The sequence below is a fragment of the Nannospalax galili genome, unplaced genomic scaffold, assembly GCF_000622305.1.
Source record: "Nannospalax galili isolate Female #2095 unplaced genomic scaffold, S.galili_v1.0 scaffold265, whole genome shotgun sequence".
NCBI classification, from domain to species: Eukaryota; Metazoa; Chordata; class Mammalia; order Rodentia; family Spalacidae; genus Nannospalax; species Nannospalax galili.
In genome coordinates, this window is record NW_008353747.1 from 1,793,848 (window position 1) to 1,812,272 (window position 18,425).

An 18,425-nucleotide genomic window follows, 5' to 3' on the forward strand; every position below is an offset into this window, starting at 1 on the left:
AAAAAAAAAAAAACTGGATGTAATGGACCCAGAACCTCACCGGGCCTGGGAATTAGACCAGCTGAAGGTAAGTGGAGATGGAAAATGAGAACCTGGAGCCCTCTGAACGGAAGCAGACTAGGGGAAGCAGGCAGCTCCTGGAAATGGCATGAAAGTGGTGTGATACACAGGGCTACCCGTGCAGCCCACTGCCCTGTGTTCATCTGGAACAGCAATCCCGGTGTGATTGGTCAAAACCTCTGAATCCTAGCCCCTAACCTTCTCTTCCCATGTATTCAGCTCTACCTACAAGGACTCCAACACCCTGCACCTCCCTACGGAGCGTTTCTCCCCTGTGCGCCGGTTCTCAGATGGGGCTGCAAGCATCCAGGCCTTCAAAGCTCACCTGGAAAAATTGGGCAACAACAGCAGCATCAAGCAGTTGCAGCAGGTAATGGGAGAGATGGCAGACATCTCTGGGTAGCAGAGCAGTGTTGGAGGACTGGGGAAGTACCTTACTTCCTCCTTCATGTCAGCAACAGTGAAGCTTTGTAACTTAAAGCAGTGTAGCTTTCTGTTGTCCTTCTGTGTTAGGCACAGCTCTCCCCTCGATCAAACCTGATTCCCTCATGAAGAGATAGAACATTTTCTGCTGTCTCTAGTGCATTGGAAGGGCTTCTCTGAGTTTGGGTTTCAGTTGGAAGCACCAAGGAAGGTTCTTCTAAGCAGTTTGGCATTCCCTTTGCAGTGCAGGGCACTGGGTCTTCGTGGAGTCTGTTCTGCTTGTGTTATGCCAGGCATAGTCTCCAACTGGTATGGAATGTGCTCCCAGAGGCAGGAAACCTGCCTTCAGGCTGCGTTGGGCTGGTTTCCTTTCTCCTCTCCTGATGACCAAGCTGTACATGGCATGGTTAGTACACAGCTTTCACACTGGACACTCGCTTGTGCACAGGCTGTGGTGTGTCCTTGGCATTTCCTACTCATTCCCACAGAGCAGAACGTGAAGGTCCCTGTCTGAGTGCCCATCAAGGACACCCTTCCTTCTCTCGTGGTACTTTCTGCCCATGACACCTGGGGCCAGATCTGCATCTGCTGAGATCACTGCATGGGGTGGGCCTAGCTGTAGCCCATCTGTGTCAATTGTTTTCCCTTCAGGAGTGTGAGCAGCTGCAGAAGATGTACGGGGGGCAGATTGATGAGAGAGCCCTGGAGAAGACTCAGCAGCAACATATGCTTTACCAGCAGGAGCAGCACCATCAAATCCTCCAGCAACAAATTCAAGTAGGCCCTCACTTTTTGCTTTCAGGCTTATTTGCCTGGGCATTTTGGAAGACACTCAGAGCAAAGTGGAGTTTTAGTTATGTTTATGGTTGACATGTTTAAGTGAAGGTGACTAAACCCTTTGGTGACTCACAGAAATTTAAGTCTGAGTCACAGATAATTCTTCCTGTGTCTTACCTTCCCAAGAAAAACTCTGATTAACTTTCCAACTCATGCTTATTCTCCTCCCCCACCCCATGTATGTTTTAGGAATCTATCTGTCCTCCTCAGCCCTCCCCACCTCTTCAGGCTGCGTGTGAAAATCAGCCAGCTCTCCTCACCCACCAGCTCCAGAGGTAAGAAACCATTTTGTACTCATTAAGCCATCAGCTCTACAGTATGGCATCCTTGGGCTGACTCATAGGAGAAACTGACTGGCTTGAGCATGTGTTTTGGAAGAATCTTCCTGAAAAACAGAAAAACTGATTTGAAGTTGAAGAGGCTTCCTGAAATTCCAACTTCCGTTGCCATTTCATTTCCTTAGCCCCATGAACATCTATACTCTGACATCCTTTGCAGGCCAGGTGCAGTGAGCTCTGCCTTTATGGTGGGAAAAATTGGAAAAACAAGTTGTGGACCGGATTAGAATCCACTGTGTAGATGCTGTATGTGTGGCTTTCCACTGTGATAGCCTACCAGAACTAAAATGTGGTTTCTACTTGTGTGTGTTATCTGGCTAAAAGTTAACCTGAATGTCTTTGTTCACCTCAGGAAGTTCATTTATCTGTTTTATCATTTTTAAGGTTAAGGATTCAGCCTTCAAGCCCACCCCCCAACCACCCCAACAACCATCTCTTCAGGCAGCCAAGTAATAGCCCTCCCCCAGTGGGCAGCACCATGATTCCATCTCACTGTGAGTGGAGGGACCACACAGAGACAGGTGTGTCAATTGGGTGTGCCACATGGGGGAAAATCTATCTTAGTCTTTAGATTTTATTTATTGATTTCTTGTTTTGTTTTGCGATCTTAGTCTTGAGTGTCAGAAACTCTCTGAAAGGCAACATTACTTGGTTGTCAGAAGTGGGGGCCCTGCAGCCATATGCTTTGTTTGGAATCCTTGTCCTGTCAATGTTTTGACTGGGTAAATAGCAATACATAATAGATATATGTAAAGTACTTGGAACAGTATCTAACAGAAATAGTCCTTAATATAGGTTAGCCATTATTAATGTTTTTACTGAAACTGTCTCCAATCATACCAAATGAAAAGGGCTACTGCCAGAGCCGTGTTGTCATCACCTCTGTGTGGCTACCCACAGTGCAAGCAAGGCCCCCTTATTTAGATGGAGGTGAAGCGACTAGACTGATGGGTTTATTTCTTCAGAGACCTTTACACCATCCAGGTTCCTTTTTAGTTTCCCTTGACATTCCTGAGAAGCATTGGAATTGGTCTTTAGGCTCTTCCTCCTCAAAGTAGAGTTCCCAAACCAGCAATGTTGGCCATATCAGAATGTGCAGTTTAACCTAATCCCCAGATTGTTGTTATGTACTTCTAAGTTCAAGAAGCACTGTCTATACCTAGGGTGACCATAGACTAGCTTTTATGGGAGTTGGTTGGAAATACAAATTCTTGGGGACCCACCTGACCTACTGAGTCATAGTTCTGTGGTAGGACCTGGTGAGTAGGATTCTAACAAGTTCTCTGGTCTTGTCTTGTGTATTGTAAAGTTTAAGAAGGCTGATCTAGCCAGGTGTGGTGGCACACATCTTTAATCCCAGCACCTGGGAGACAGAGGCAGGCAGATCTCTGTGAGTTCAAGGCCAGCCTGGTCTACATAGTGAGTTTCAGGCCAGCTGGGGCTACAGGGAGACCCTGTCTCAAAAAGACCACAAAAGAAAAAAAGAAAAAGAAAAAGAAAAAGAGAAGGCTGATCTGGATGCTGTCCTCTGACAGGCAGGTAACTCAGGTACTAGGTTACCCTTCGGTTCTTTTCTCTGCAGGTACTGCATCTCCTTCCCAGTTTCAAGGCTTACCCTCTCGTGGTGCAATCTTCCAGCAGCAGCCCGAGAACTGTTCCCCACCTCCCAGCATGGCACTAACCTGCTTGGGCATGCAGCAGCCTAGCCAGTCACAACAGGTGACCATCCAAGTACAGGAGCCAGTTGACATGCTCAGCAGCATGTCAGGGGCAGCTGCAAGCTCTGCAGGGCGGGGCACTTCTATCAGCCCCAGTGCCAGTCAGATTCAGATGCAGCACCGTACCAACTTAATGGCTTCCTTCAGCTATGGGCACCGGCCCTTGTCCAAGCAACTGAGTGCTGACAGCGCAGAGGCTCACAGGTAAGGCTGCCTGGTGTCACCCAGCCCCTATCTAGGTGATCTGAAGAAGCAGCTACTTAACAGAATGAGGGAGGAGGAAAGGGAGTCTGACTGACTAGCCTGTACTCTTGTGTCTCCGTCTCCCTTTGTAAAGGCAGGATGATGGGTTTAGGATGAGCTTGTAAGCTATGGACCAAAAGGATGATGAGAAAGGAGGAAAATGGCACCGTACCTTACCAATGGATTGCTTGTAGGAAAGAAAAGGCCTTGTTAGAGAAATTCAAAAAGATACCAACTCCCCTGGAGAACCTTTCCTTCTCTGTTCTTCTTCTAAGAGACTGGTGCCTCTCAATAGCTCAAATGACATTTCAAGAGAGGCCAGATTAGGCTGAGGATGTGGCTCAGTGGGCAGAGTGCTTGTCTAGCGTGCACAAAGCCCCCAGTTCTGTCCTCAGCACTGCATAAACCAGGTGTGGTAGCACATACCTGTCATCTCAGCTCTCTGGAGGTGGAGGCAAGAAGATTATGAGTTTAAGGTCATCCTCAGCTATATAATGAGTTAGAAGCTAGCCTGGGCTGCATGAGACCCTGTCCAAAAACCAAAGAAACAAAGGCCAGCTAGTTGCTTTCAGGATAACTGTACTCTCAAGTCTCTTAAAAGATTTGGATAAGTAGCTGAGGGGACAGTGAGGGTGTGTATGTGTCCCCCTTTCCTGTCACAGCACAGTTCTCTATAATGTGGAAGCTTCCAGTTAAGGAAGGATCATGCCAGGGGGATTAGCGTACTTGTTACTCACATGCCTGGTACTCACACCCTTTTGTGTCTGCAGCTTGAACGTGAATCGGTTCTCCCCTGCCAACTATGACCAGGCGCATTTACACCCCCATCTGTTTTCGGACCAGTCTCGGGGGTCCCCCAGCAGCTACAGCCTTTCAGCAGGAGTGGGGTTTCCTCCAGCTCAAGCCCTGGAAATCCATCCACTTGACCAATTCCCCACCTTCCCTCCCAGTGCACATCAGCAGCCACCACACTATACCACATCAGCACTACAGCAGGCCCTGCTGTCCCCCACACCGCCAGACTACAGCAGACACCAGCAGGTACCCCATATCCTTCAAGGACTGCTCTCACCCCGGCATTCGCTCACTGGCCACTCGGACATTCGGCTGCCTCCAGCAGAGTTTGCACAGTTCGTTAAAAGGCAGCAGCAGCAGCAGCAGCAGCAGCGACAGCAGCAACAACAGCAGCAGCAACAGCAGCAGCAGCAGCAACAACAGCAGCAGCAGCAGCAGCAAGAGTACCACGAATTGTTCAGGCATATGAGCCAAGGGGATGCTGGGAGCCTGGCTCCCAGCCTTGGGGGACAGAGTATGACTGAGCGCCAGGCTTTGTCTTATCAAAATGCTGACTCGTATCATCACCACCACACCAGCCCCCAGCATCTTCTACAGATCAGGGCACAAGAATGTATCTCACAGGTTTCCTCACCTACTCCGACCCATGGGTATGCTCATCACCTAGCACTAATGCATTCAGAGAGCATGGAAGAGGACTGCTCATGTGAGGGGGCCAAGGAGGGCTTCCTAGACAGCAAGAGCTCAAGCACACTGACCAAAGGTTGCCACAACAACCCTCTGCTCTTGAGTACCAGTGGCCCGGGGGACCCTGAGTCTTTGCTGGGAACTGTGAGTCAGGTCCGGGAGCTGGGGCTCCATCCCTACGGACACCAGCCAGCTGCCACATTCAGTAGAAATAAGGTGCCCAGCCGAGGTAAGAGTTCCTTCAAAGTAAAGTCCTGGTCCAGTCTAGCCTAATTTAAGTGTGCAGGAATATTAGCTGGGTTCAGCTAATACTCTGTGTTCCTAAGAAATAAAGAATCCTGTAAAGAATACTGAGAAGATCCTTCAGGACCATTTGGGGGAGAAGCATGTGAGAGCCACGTGTGGTGGCACATGCCTTTAGTCCCAGCACTCCTGAGGCAGGGGCCAGTCTGGTCTACATAGTTAGTTCCAGGTCAGCTGGGGATGCAAGGGAGACCCTGTCTCAAAAAACAAAACAAAATAAACAAAAATAAATAAATGATAGTGGATAATTAGAACCCAGATCAGTCTGAAAGATGTGTTCTGTTTCCCTGAATGCCTGACTATTGTTAGAAAGCTTCTGCAGTAGAAACAGTCAATCAGCACTAAGGAATTGTGTTGTGCACAGTGTGGGACTGAGGGGTAGAAGCCCCAAGCCTAGGTCTCTCACCTCTGTCCCCAGTATGAGAACCTTAAACTCTTGGGTTCTGCCTCCCTCTTCCGTAAAAAAGAAACAGGGTGAATAATGGTCCTTTGCAGAGTTTTGTGAAGATTCAGGTATTTGTAGTTAGGCATAATGTCAGTGTGAGAAAGACAGGCACATAAATGTCTGAAACAAGCTGGGTGTGGTGGCGCATGCCTTTAATCCCAGCACTTGGGGGGCAGAGGCCAGCTGGGGCTATAAGGAGACCCTGTCTCAAAAAGACAAAAAAAAAAGAAAAAAAAAAAAAGAAAAAAAAAAAAAGAAAAAAAAAAAAAGAAAAAAAAAAAAAGAAAAAAAAAAAAAGAAAAAAGAAAAGTCTGAAACAAATGGTATAAGCTATGTGTAAAGATGCCCTTTTTTATTCGAAGGAGATGAGGGTTTCTATCAGTGAATGATACTCAGAAATTGTTCTATTAGCATTCTCGTGTTTATCCAGACAAAACCAGCACCGCTATCCCCTGCCACACAGACCTTGCAATGTGCCCATCCTCCCCATAGCCAACAAAGGAATTAAAATGGACTTAACCCACAGACTGCAACTCTGAGCATTCCCTCCATCTATCCCTGCTTGGAGCTGTCTGGACCTCTTGCCCTGTCCTTTAAAGTCAACACACACAACTCAGCTCTGAGGGTGATCAGAACCTTCAGTGCAGAGTAGGTTATATGAAGTCAGAGTGGTGTCAGTTGTGCTTATTAAGTGCTTGGGTAGGAGAGAAATGCATTGCATGAAATGACACCTAAATCCTGACCTTTTGTGCAGATGGTTCTTACAACTCAGAGGTCCACCCTCTGCCGGTGTGTTGTGTTCCCACGGCTGTACTTGAGATGGAACTTTCTGAACAGGTCATATATGGAATAAATAGCAGCAGACAGACCTGGGGATGTTTTGGGTTGAGAGGGAACGAAGGAGAAACAGACCTGTCAAGTGGAAGAAAGGATCCACCTTTTCATGTTATGGAGCATACTAGATCAGGATAGAAATTGCAGCAAATTTTAACTCCCTGTGGAAGACCATTGCAAGAAACTAACAGCCTAGGCTGCCCCAGCAGCCTGGGAACTTCCTGTTGCTGGGTGTGCTCTAGAGGACATGGGGTGGGTGTAATGAACACAGTGTGGACAGGAATCCTGTGTGAGGAAAGCTAGTGGATTAGCTCACTGTAACCTGTATTCAAAGCACACGTGCCTTCCCTGTGCACCCACCAGATGCTAGCCCATGTAAGCTCATGCAATCTTCCTTATTTTTCTTTTTGTGGTGCTGGGGATAGATGCCAGGTCCCCTCACACATGCTAGGTGAGCTTTCTCTACTATTGAGCCGCTCTGGCTTCCCTTATTTTAACCCTTACAGTGGCCCATTAACCCCATTTACTAATGAGGCCATGGATACTTAGATATATGTAACTTGCCCACAGGTCAGAGCTGGCAAGTGGCAGCTGAACCCGACAGTCAGGCCATCATCCCAACAGATTCTTGAGTGTGTCCTGGTGTGCAAGGTGCTGAAGGTGGAACAAAACTGGAGGGAATAGTGCCTCTCCCTCCTGTTCCCCCAGCCCTGAGTTGGCATGTATTTAAATACTCCTTGTTTTTGTTTTATTTTATTTTTATTTTTTTTATTCTGTGTGTGTGCGTGTGTGTGTGTGTGTGTGTGCGCGTGTGCGCGCGTGTGTGCATATGATGCACTGCTAGAGTTACGGATGCTATGAACTGACATGGGTGCTGAGAATTGAACTCAGGGCCTCTGGAAGAGCAGTACACATACATGCTTAACCGCTGAGCCATCTCTCTAGCCCCTTAAATACCTTCTTAAAAAAATATTTTCTAGCCAGGTGTGGTGGCGCATGCCTTTAATTCCAGCACTTGGGAAGGCAGAGGCAGGCGGATCTTTGTGAATTCAAGGCCAGCCTGGTCAGAGTGAGTTCCAGGCCACCTGGGGCTTTGGGAAGACCCTGTCTCAAAAAGGCAAAAAAAAAATTCTTTATTATTTTTATTTTAGGTGTATTAGTGTATTGCCTGCATGTATGTAAGTGCACCTGTGTCATGCAATACCCACAGGATCCCCTGGAACTGGAGTTGCGGACTGTTGTTAGTCACCATGTGGGTGCTGGGATCTGAACCTGGGTCTTCTCCTCTGCAACAGCAATCAGTGCTCTTTTGAGACAGGGTCTCCCTGTAGCCCCAGCCGGCTTGGAACTCACTATGAGACCAGCCTGGCCTTTGAACTCATAGAGAGACACCTGCCTCTGCCTCCCAAGTCCTGGGATTAAAAGGCTTATGCCACCACACCTGGCCTGCAGTCAGTGCTCTTAACCACTGAGAAATCTCTTTAGCCCTAGCTTCTTAAATACCTTTTGAAGTGTTGTTAGAAAGTTGTTTTCGTTTCTCTCCTTTTTCACCCACATGAGTCCTGTGTACATCAAGCCTGCAGAGGTCACACTCAACCACTGTCCCCTGTTGTCAGAAAAGCCCCTCTGGATGCTCCCTGTTGACAGAAGCCAACATGGTCAGTGCACACACTGCAGCAGCAGCAGAGGGAGATGTCAGCTCTACAGAAGAATAGGGAGGGTTTCCAAGAGTTAAATAATACGTGGGTGGAGAGGATTCTGCTATTTGGGTTTGGGGGAGAAGCAGGAAAGAATAAGGAAAGCTTTGCACGCAGGCTTGGTCAGCTTGGAGTATGTCACACGGGGAATTAGGAGAAGCCAAGGACAGTGATTTTCTAAAATGAAGAACTTTTGTCTAGGTTTAACTGCAAAATAGAATTGTGACACTGTTCTATTCTCCTGGCAATTAGAGCAGTTTCTGCGTGATCTGCACTCTGTCAGCTGGTCCCAGTCAGAGCTCTTCTTTCAAGTCACAGGGCTTCGCTTCAGGTCTATACTGCATGGTTATAGTTCATTCATCAAGTCTGTCCTTCTCTCGCTGACTGAGCACCATTACTTCCTCCCCTTGACTTTTCCCTGTGGTCTTACATCTACCACCATCACTGCCATCATCCCCTACAAACATTTTGTTAGCTCCTGAAAGAGTCAAGCCTTACATACAACCCTACCGGTTTCTGTTCAAAGCTGCCTTGCCCTTGTAGCCTTGTTCTGACTTTTGCTGAGTGGCCTTCACTTCATGAGGTCCTTTTTCCTCTGACCTTTGACAGGAGATTTTCTAGAAACTTCACCTTTACTCTTGCCATGCTTGCCAGTGCATTGCAGAGATGAGTCACCCTCCTTTCTACCCAGTTTACTAACGTGTACCTTTACCTTGGCTACAGACATGGCTTGAACACTCTACCCCTGTCTTTCTTTCTTTTTTTTTTGTCTTTTTGAGACAGGGTCTCCCTATAGCCCCAGCTGTCCTGGATTCACTATGGAGACCAGGCTGGCCTCGAACTCACAGAGATCTGCCTGCCTCTGCCTCCTGAGTGCTGGGATTAACGGCGAGGGCCACCATGCCCGGCCCCCTGTCTCTTTCTAATATCTATCTTTATGTTGTGCCTTTGAGAACCACATACACACTTACCTTCAATAAAGCCAAAGATACATGATGATGTGAAGTTAAGACCAAGAATCCTGAAATAATGCAGTGGAGGCGTTAATGGCCTAATTAAACCCAGTGCTTGCTGTTCCAGTTGGTTCCCTCCCCCCAAGGATGTGTGTTTCTATGTGTTTAAAGTGATTTTTTTCTGAAGGGGTTCCCATCGTCCTTATGGTAACATGAGTTAACTCGATGCCCAGGGGCTAGTTGTGCAAACACTCTTCCATTTGTTCATCTATGTAATGAAAGGTACTAAGCTAAATGCCCCATAGGAGGTGCATGGCATGCTGCACCTTGGTGCTTCTGACCCAGCCAGCCATGTGTTTACAACACTCACCTAAGCAGCATATGTTAAGATCCCCTTTCAGTAGAAGCTGCTTTGACCTGACCTCTTTTAAAGATTACAGTTTTTCTTCCTACCCTACTCACTGTGTAGCCCAGGCTAGCCTTAAACTCATGCTACTTGGCTTTCCAGGTACTGGGATTACAGGCTTATGTCATTATACCTCTCTACATTTTTTACTTTATCAGAGTAAAAATTGTCGAGATGATTCAAGGGGTAAAGCACTTGCCATGCAAACTTGAGAGACTGAATTTCATTCCCGAAACTCATGTAACGGTAGAAAAAGAGAAACAACTCCACAGATTTGTTTTCTGACCTCTACACATGTGCCGTGGCACATACTCGCCCAGATACATATCATACATACACACAGTAATGATAAATGAAAAAGAAATCTCACAGATAATTTACTGTCACTTTTGCAAAGCAAGGGTGAAAACACTGTTCCACCAGACTACAGGCAAGTGCAAGACACTCCTTGTTTTCCTGTTTGCTCAGGGAGGAAAGCCTGCTGGTCCCTTGAACAACCGTCCTCAGTACAGTTGCAGGCTCCAGACACTTAACCTGTTACTTCCATGATAGAACAGTTGAATACAAGTTACTGACTTACCTTTGCACAAGACTGTGTTGTAGGTGTCTTGGGAACGTGGAAGGGAAAAGATGAAGAACCTACCTTCAGGAAGTGTCTGGTCATACAGGGCCATATCAGGAAATACTATGGAATAGGTGCTACTATTTAAAAGAACAGAGCTCACATGAACTTTCTAGTATTTCTTAAGGGATAAACAGAACGCACCGGTGTTAGTCAAGGAAACCTAGATGCCCTTATGTCACTCTCTGTGGTTTCCTCTTTCCTGTGTGGCTGTTTGCCTCCAGCCAGTAGGAGTGCCAGCGCACTGAGCAAGCAGTTTGCCAAAAATTTCTCTCAAGTGCATGAAAGTTTCAGAGCAATGTTACATAGGCTGAAGTTTTGTTTTGTTGTGTTGTGTTATGTTTTGTTTTGGTTGGTTTTGAGACAGGGTCTCCCTGTAGCTCTGGCTGGCCTGGAGCTTGCTATGTAGACCAGGTTGGCCTTGAATTCACAGAGATCCACCTTCCTCTGCTTCCCAAATGCTAGGATTAAAGATGTTCGCCACCATACCCAGCTAGGCTGAAGTTTTTTTGATTTTGTAAGTAAAAAACAGAGTAGTGCAGCCAGTTTATACAATGAGATTTCCAATTTAAATTCACAAAGAAAAACACATCATCTCTGAGCCCTGTCAGTTGTGGGCCTCTTAGAGGATAAAATGCTGACAGCCTTGGAGAGGTTAAGAGGTTACCCCTTAGCACCCTTAAGAGGGGCATGCAAACATGTCTTTTCTCTCATTTACTCTTAAAAACCAGTAAATGAGTAAGGATAAGTCAACATTGACAGATTCAACAGAGTTACACAAGCTGCCCCAGAGTTCCCCCGGGTAGGCAGGTGGTGTGCCTTGGATCCATTTTTACTTTTTTCCCCTCTCACGATCAGATAGTCATTCTACCTTCTGCACCCTTCCAGCTCTTAGAAGTCATCTTCCCTACATTATATATCCTTCTGCGAGCCTGCTGGCCTCTCTAGCTCCTGAAGTTCCTTGGTCAGTTCCTTTCACACCCCTGTAGTCTGTAGGTCTCATCATACCAAATGACAGGAAGGACTTCAGGCCTTATTCTTGCTGACCCCAACACTTCCATTTCACCTGTGGAATCCTTCACATTTTTATCAAAGACCTTCCTGTTTTGGGGGTTTTGTTTTGTTTTGTTTTTGAGTCCTGACACAATCACCATCTATCAGATAAGGACTTGAGGCTAAGGAGAAGTTAACTGACCTGCCCAGCTTTGTACACCCTGGTGGTGGTGAAGCTGGATCCTGGCTTAAGTTTCCTGACTTGGTCCTTAGATTCTTTCTTTTATGCCTCTGTCGCTCTAACAAAATGCCTGGGAAATCCAACTTACAAAGAGAAAGGTTTATTCTGGCTCAGGGTTTCAGAACTTTTAGCCCATAATTTGTCCCTTTTGCTTTGGGGCCTGTGGTAAGGCAGAACATCATGGCAGGGAGTGTGTGTGGACCAAGGCTGCTCATCTCATCTTGACTGGGAAATAAGAGAGAGAGAAAGGAGGATCCAAGTCCAAACCCCATTGGGGTGTATCTCTAATGCCCTAACATCCTTTTTTTTTTTTTTAAACATGTCTTTTGTTTGTTTGGTTGGTTAGTTTTTTGGTATGAGGGGATATGTGCCATGGCCCACATGAGGTGGTCAGAGGACAATTTGTAGGTTCTCTCCTTCTACCATGTGAATCCCAGGGATTGAACTCAGGTCATCAGGCTAAGTGGTAAGTACATTTATCCACTAAGCCATCTTGCTAGCCCTTTATTATTATTAATTATTATTATTATATTACATTCATTTATTTGTGTGTGTGTGTGTGTGTGTGTGTGTGTGTGTGTGTGTGTGTGTGTGTGTGTGTGAGAGAAAGGGCATATAAAAAAAAGCAGCCAGTGCTGTGTCTGGGCAGGGCTGGAGAATCAGCAACTTCTCAAGCTCCTTCCCCTTCTGACCAGTAGTTTTGGTTGCCCTGAGGTCACACAGGAGCTGTGTCCGCTGAAAGGAATTGGCTGAGTGAGCAAGATGGTGAGGAAATCCCACAGAAAAAGTAGGTTTTCTCCTGTGGGCTTACTTTTATCTTCCTCCTTCTGCTGACTTTTAACACTCAGTAGCAAAATAATAATTTCAGCTTTTCCTTTGCCCTGTTCACTCAGAAAAAGATTCCTCACAGCTTCACCTGGTTTTCACCTTGAATGTCTTACATTCCTAGCAATGTGCATGTCAGTTAATCCCCACCCAGGCTTTCCCATCTTATACCAGCCCCTAAGCCTAGCCCTAACCCTGATCATCATAAGAGGCCATTGAGATTTAGAAACCTGAACCCATAGCCTGTGTGTTTGCTTGTGCTGTTTAATGAATACTGGAATAGCACAGTTAGCATTAGCTCTGTGTTTCCCAGTAAGAAGATATTTTTAAAACTTGGGTTCATCAGTAATAGATTTATCAGGAGATAGACCAGTGGTTTCCAAAAAGCCTTGCCTCACAAAACCAAAGAACACATGCTTAAGTCCTAGGCTCTCACAAGCTGAAGACAGAAGGTGCTGCCCAGAAGGTCCTGTTCACTTAGGTACGGCCCTGGTAGTCTCCTTAACTGGCCTGGATCAAGAAGAAACTGATTTTCCTCCAGATTCCAGGCCACAGAATTGCAGGATTCTGGAGGAACAGAACCCATATGAGGAGAGTGTATATGACCATCTGTTAGAGAGAAAGTCATGAGACCCTCACCGATGGTAGGACAGTGCTCTGGAACACTGAAGCTCCCAGGCATGCATAAGGCACAGTTCTTAGCATCAAAGAACTTCTCATCCAGTAGTAATGATGAGGACAAGCACTCTGCTGATTGGTACCAAGTCACATGAGAACAATCAGAGGCATTCTTCTGAAGTTTAAGGAGTCCTTCTATTTCCATTTGAGATGCACCTAGAAGAATGAGGTGGCTTGGATGGGCAGGAATGGAGGTAAAAGAACCATGTCCTTCAGACCCCGGAGCAGCAAGAGCAAATGCATAGAACTGTGACTGGGCAGGAAGAGCTGAGTGATTGCACCTGACTAGAGTGTGGAGTGGAGTAGAGTAGAGGATGGTGTGAGAGGCCCTTTGGTAGACGGGCCTGGGCAGTGTTGTGAAACTAAGTGTATCGATTACAGAAAGCGTAATCTTGGCTGGAAAGATGGCTCAGCGGTTAAGAGCACTGGCTGCTTTTGCAGAGGATCCCAGTTCAGTTCCTAGCACCCATTTGACTGCTCACAACTACCTATAACTCCAGTTCAGGAGATTCAGTGCCCTCTTCTGTCCTCTTAGGGTGTCCGGCATGCACATGAGGTATGTACATACACACAGTAGTTATATATATAAATAAAAAGAAATAGCATAATCTTTAATCCAGGCCTGCACACACCTGTAATCCCAACTACTCAGGAAGCTGGGCAGGAGGATCACAAGTTCAAGGGATTGAACACTGTTCAAGCCTGGGATACCAAGTGAGTTCAAGGCTGGGGTAACTTAGTGAGACCCTGTCTCAAAATAAAAAATACTAAAGGGCTGGGGATGTATATCACTCAGTGGTAGGAAGCATCCCTAGTATGTGTGAGCTGGGCTCAGCCTTACCACTGCAACAATAACAAAAGGGGGTGGGAGGGACTGGGGAGATGGCTCAGTGGTTAAGAGCACTTGCTGTGTAAACATGAGAACCTGAGTTCAAATCCCCAACACACAAATAAAATGCCAGGCATGACTGCATATTCCTATAACCCCAGCACTGGGGGACAAAGACAGGAGGATCCTGGAAGCTCATTGGCCAGCCAGCCTAGCTGAAACAGTGAGCTTCCAGTTCTGCAAGACCCTTTCTCAAGGGAATGAAATTGAAAACAATAGAGGAAGACACCGGATGACCTTCTCTGGCTTCCACATGCACATGCATGGGTGCATGCACCTGCAGACATACACACACACACACACACACACACATACACATACACTAAAAAAATTTCAGAAGAAGGAAAAAAAGCAAGTGTAATCTTCATAGGGTAGTTGTTAGGAGCTGATTAGAAAATAATGTAGGTAACAGGCAATGACCTTCAGTGAGATTGTAAAGTTTGGAGACTGATGTGTCCACCATTGCACAGGTGGATTTTTTTTTAGACTTCTAACTGTTGTGGGACCAGGAATAAGGAATCAGTTGTGACTTCAAGAGCTTATACCTTAAAGATTAGGAAGATGCGATGCCAAAGCAAGGGTGTCTAAAGGAGTAAAGATTCTAAGGAAGTTGATGAGTTTGGAATTGGACATGGTAAGTGTTAACATACTAATTAGATAGCCAAGGAAATAATGGATCTGATTTGGCTGGATTTTATTTTTAAAGATTGATTTATTAAAAAAGCATTTCAACAATGTTTTCTATACTCTGTGTGTGTGTGTGTGTGTGTGTGTGTGTGTGTGTGTGTGTGTGTGTGTGTGTGTGTGTGTGTGTGTGTATGAAGATCAGACAACTTGTAGGAGTCAGTTCTCCTATCATGTGGGTTCTGGGACTTGAACTCAGATCATCAGGCTTGGCAGCAAGTGCTTCTACCCACTGAGCCATCTGACTGGCCCTATTTCAGTGATTCTTTCTGCAGAGGCAGTGTAGTTGAAGCTATGAACTTAGATGATGTTGTCCAGGTAACCTTGGGGAGCAAAGTCAAGCAGGGAAATGTGAGTGTTTGCTTATGAAGGGCAGAGGAGCCATGAGTGGAGCTGGACGCAGCAAGAGGAAAGGCTTGGGATGGTGCTGAGGTGGAAACCAAGAAAGGAGAGAGGAGGCATCCTTAGAGTGCAGGCCAGAGGTTCCTGGCAGCTCCAGAGTTACCCCTACTGAGGTATCTCATTTAGGAGCATAGCACAAGCTAAGTCCGCAGAGAGATGGAGGAAGAAGAGATCCATGTGACCCAACTCACACCCTTTAGATGTGCTTTTTCTCTTGGGGCTTAGAGTGGAAAAAGCTAAAGTTTGAAGAAACTCAACTTTTCTGTAGGACTTGGAGTTGCCAGCCTGTCCAGGCTCCTCTAAATGCCAGTGCCCAGCCGGCTGAGGACTGGCCTTTGGGCAGAGGTGGGTGTGCTCTGGCTCATTGTCTCCTGCCAGGCTTTCACGTGAATTGGCATTGCTAGGAGCTGCTCTGGGCCCACTCACCTGACTATGCTCTGTGTCCTCAGAGTCTGTCATAGGGAATTGCATGGATAGAAGTTCTCCAGGGCAAGCAATGGAGCTGCCGGATCACAACGGGTTCAGGTATCCGACACGGCCTTCCGTCAGTGAGCACCTCAGGCCCCGGACCCTCCAGAGGCACCACACCATCCAGAACAGTGATGATGCTTATGTATGTTGGCTCCTGCTTCTCAGAGGTGGAATCTCCTGCCCATCCCAACTTGAAAACAAAAACAGCCACTCTTCCCCTCTTTGCACTCAGAGTTCAGCCCTTCTGGGAACTATGGGAGCATTTCTTTGAATCTCCCCTAACAGACCAGCCTTAACTCCAGTGGAGTTCCAGCAGAAGTTTTCATTCAAATTTTAGACTTAGGAATCAAATGAGTTGGGGTCTGGGGTCTTACTCAGCCTCTCCCAGAAGTCTAAACTCAGGCGCCAGCAAACAAACCCTTGACTCTTGATCTGCTTCTAGGGGCTCTTTACACTTATACTTAATCTGACTTCCTTGAGGATTGATCTATCAGTAAAGCCTTGTTGACCTGGCCACACCCTTTGGGGGTAGCCACCAGCCAGTTTGTGGCTATTCAAATGTAAATGTATTGAAGTCATATACAATTACAAACTTGGTCATATTAGTCAGATGTCACATGCTCAGTAGCCACCAGGTTACACAGGGCACTAGAGATCAGTGCCATCACCACAGAGTGCAGAGTGCTGGACGGGCAGAGGTGATGAGATATGGTACCTGGTGCCCCAGTGTCACCATTGCTGCTTGTTCCTGGGATGATTCTGTAGAGGAAGGGAGGGATTCTCCCAGGCTACCCTTTGGCTAGGCTGTTTTAGAGGGAACAGCTGTCCCTGAGGGTCCCCTGAGAGTGCTACATTCTCCACTGGCCTTATTCCTTCTCCTGTTTTCTGCAGGTGCAGCTGGATAACTTGCCAGGAATGAGTCTGGTAGCAGGGAAAGCTCTTAGTTCCGCCCGGATGTCAGATGCAGTTCTCAGTCAGTCTTCACTCATGGGCAGCCAGCAGCTTCAGGATGGGGAAAATGAGGGTAAGGCCTTATGTGTGGGCACCCCAGGGTCATTCCTAGAGGGACCACTACCATTTTCTGTGGAAAGACTTCATGAGAAGACTGAGTGCATCCCTGTGAAGCTCTGCACATAATGCCCCTCCCCACGTCTCCCTGAGTGTGGGTGTGTAAGGAGGGCTGGTTTCTATCAGCACAGGGCTGTCATAGTCCACGTTCAGTGCTGCAAGAAGATATACCTCAGCAGCTCCTTAGAGAGCCTTGCCTCCTAATGGAACAGTTCTCCATCCTTTTAAAACCAGGGTAGGGAGGATGACCATAAAGGAGGCCTGGTAATGGACAGGTCTACCCTTTCCAGGCTCCACAGGCAGGGCTTTTAACCCCCTGTATCCCAGGTCCTTGCGTGTGAAGCGATCAAGAGAATAGTGCCAGTGTCCCAGCTTTTGTTGTTGAGGGGTGCTAGACTCCTGTGAGTAAAGTGTTTAGCACATGCCCAGAACATGCACCCTGGCCTGGCTCCTTGTAGGTACTACAGTTGTCCCTTTCACCCTCCCAAGACGAAGTGCCTGAGGGAGCAGTTCTCATCATCTCCCACATATATCAGTTGCTGGGTTTTGTGGGTAGGAAAGGGTAAAGGAGAAGGGAAAGTGGTCAGGAAGGGTCTTCAACCCAGCCCATCACTCACATCTAAAGAGCCTACTGTGCACTCAGTCAGGGCCAGAGTCAGGCCATACATTGCTAGATTGGTGCCTTTTCTCTTTTGGCCCCTTACCCCCCCGCCCCCAATCTCACCTGTTCTCTTTGGTCTTGCAGAATGTGAGGTGAGTCTGGGAGGCCAGGCGCACCCAGACCTGAGTGGTGGCAGCCAGCATTCAAATTCCTCTTGTCATCCATCCACATGTATTACAGACATCCTGCTCAGCTACAAGCACCCTGAGGTCTCTTTCAGCATGGAGCAGGCTGGTGTGTAGCAAGAAACAGTGAGTACCACCCTGGCCAGCCCCACACAGCCCTGTGTTCAAGTGCTAGCATGATCCCCTCAGTGGGTTCATGGGTTCATTTCACGTATGGTAGTCAGTGAACTTGATGACCCCACTGTTCCCATATGACCTTCCCATCTGCTATTTTTCCACTAAATGCTGTGCTTGTTTCGGGTGGGTTAGGGCTTAATTATGGAGAAAAGACACATGACCCACCTCATGTTATAGATGCCATAGCCCCCACGAGACCCAGTAAGCTATGGCTCCAGAGGACAGTTGTCAGTGACCTCTGACTGGTACACCAAGAAAAGGAGGTAGTCTTTAAACTCGGTCCTGAAGGACGAAACCCAGCCAGAGAACAAGTCCAGCCATGCTTCATAGGTTTATTTTTTCTGGTACTGAGGATAAACCAGGGCTAGGCAAGCATTCTCCAACTAAGATACTTCCCCAGCCCCAGCCATGGTTTGTAAGGAGGACGCATAGGATGCATAGGATAGCCTGCACAGAATATGTAGCCTGAGGCCAGTGGTTAAAAAAAGCAGGGGGAGGGGGTTCAGCTGGAGAGATGGCTTAACAGTTAAGAGCACTGGATGTTCTTTCAGGAGACCCAGGTTCGAATTCCAGCACCCACATGGCAGCTAACAACCCACATGGCGCCGTTTGCTCTGAGCGTTTTCTTTGGCATTGTCCATAACTGTACTTCCAGGGGATCTGACGGCCTCTTCTGTCCTCCTCAGGCACTGTATGACATGAGTACACTTACATACATGCAGGCAATACACTCATACACATAAAATAAAAGTAATAAATTTTTTAAAAAGCAGGCGGCTGAGTGGTTCCAACTGCTTGGTACAGTGGGTGCCTAAGTACTGCTGGTTCTGTCTGCAAAGATGGAAGAGAC

The 18,425-nt window shown here is 47.1% G+C and overlaps 1 protein-coding gene across 5 annotated transcripts in view; it reads left to right on the plus strand.

Moving 5' to 3' along the window:
- Sik3 (SIK family kinase 3) overlaps window positions 1-18,425 on the plus strand; it is a 260,278-nt gene that overhangs the window by 239,101 nt on the left and 2,752 nt on the right. For 3 of the 5 annotated variants that reach the window (XM_008850934.3, XM_008850939.3, XM_017802667.2), the window contains 10 exons: window positions 280-430; window positions 1,135-1,260; window positions 1,510-1,595; window positions 2,043-2,179; window positions 3,241-3,580; window positions 4,390-5,330; window positions 15,523-15,686; window positions 16,436-16,568; window positions 17,358-17,365; window positions 17,454-17,524. In XM_008850934.3, the coding sequence (XP_008849156.1) occupies window positions 280-430; window positions 1,135-1,260; window positions 1,510-1,595; window positions 2,043-2,179; window positions 3,241-3,580; window positions 4,390-5,330; window positions 15,523-15,686; window positions 16,436-16,568; window positions 17,358-17,365; window positions 17,454-17,524 (2,157 nt within the window). Of the gene's footprint in view, window positions 1-279; window positions 431-1,134; window positions 1,261-1,509; window positions 1,596-2,042; window positions 2,180-3,240; window positions 3,581-4,389; window positions 5,331-15,522; window positions 15,687-16,435; window positions 16,569-17,357; window positions 17,525-18,425 lie in introns of all 5 variants that reach the window. The other 2 variants (XM_008850935.3, XM_008850941.3) reach the window with 1 other exon arrangement.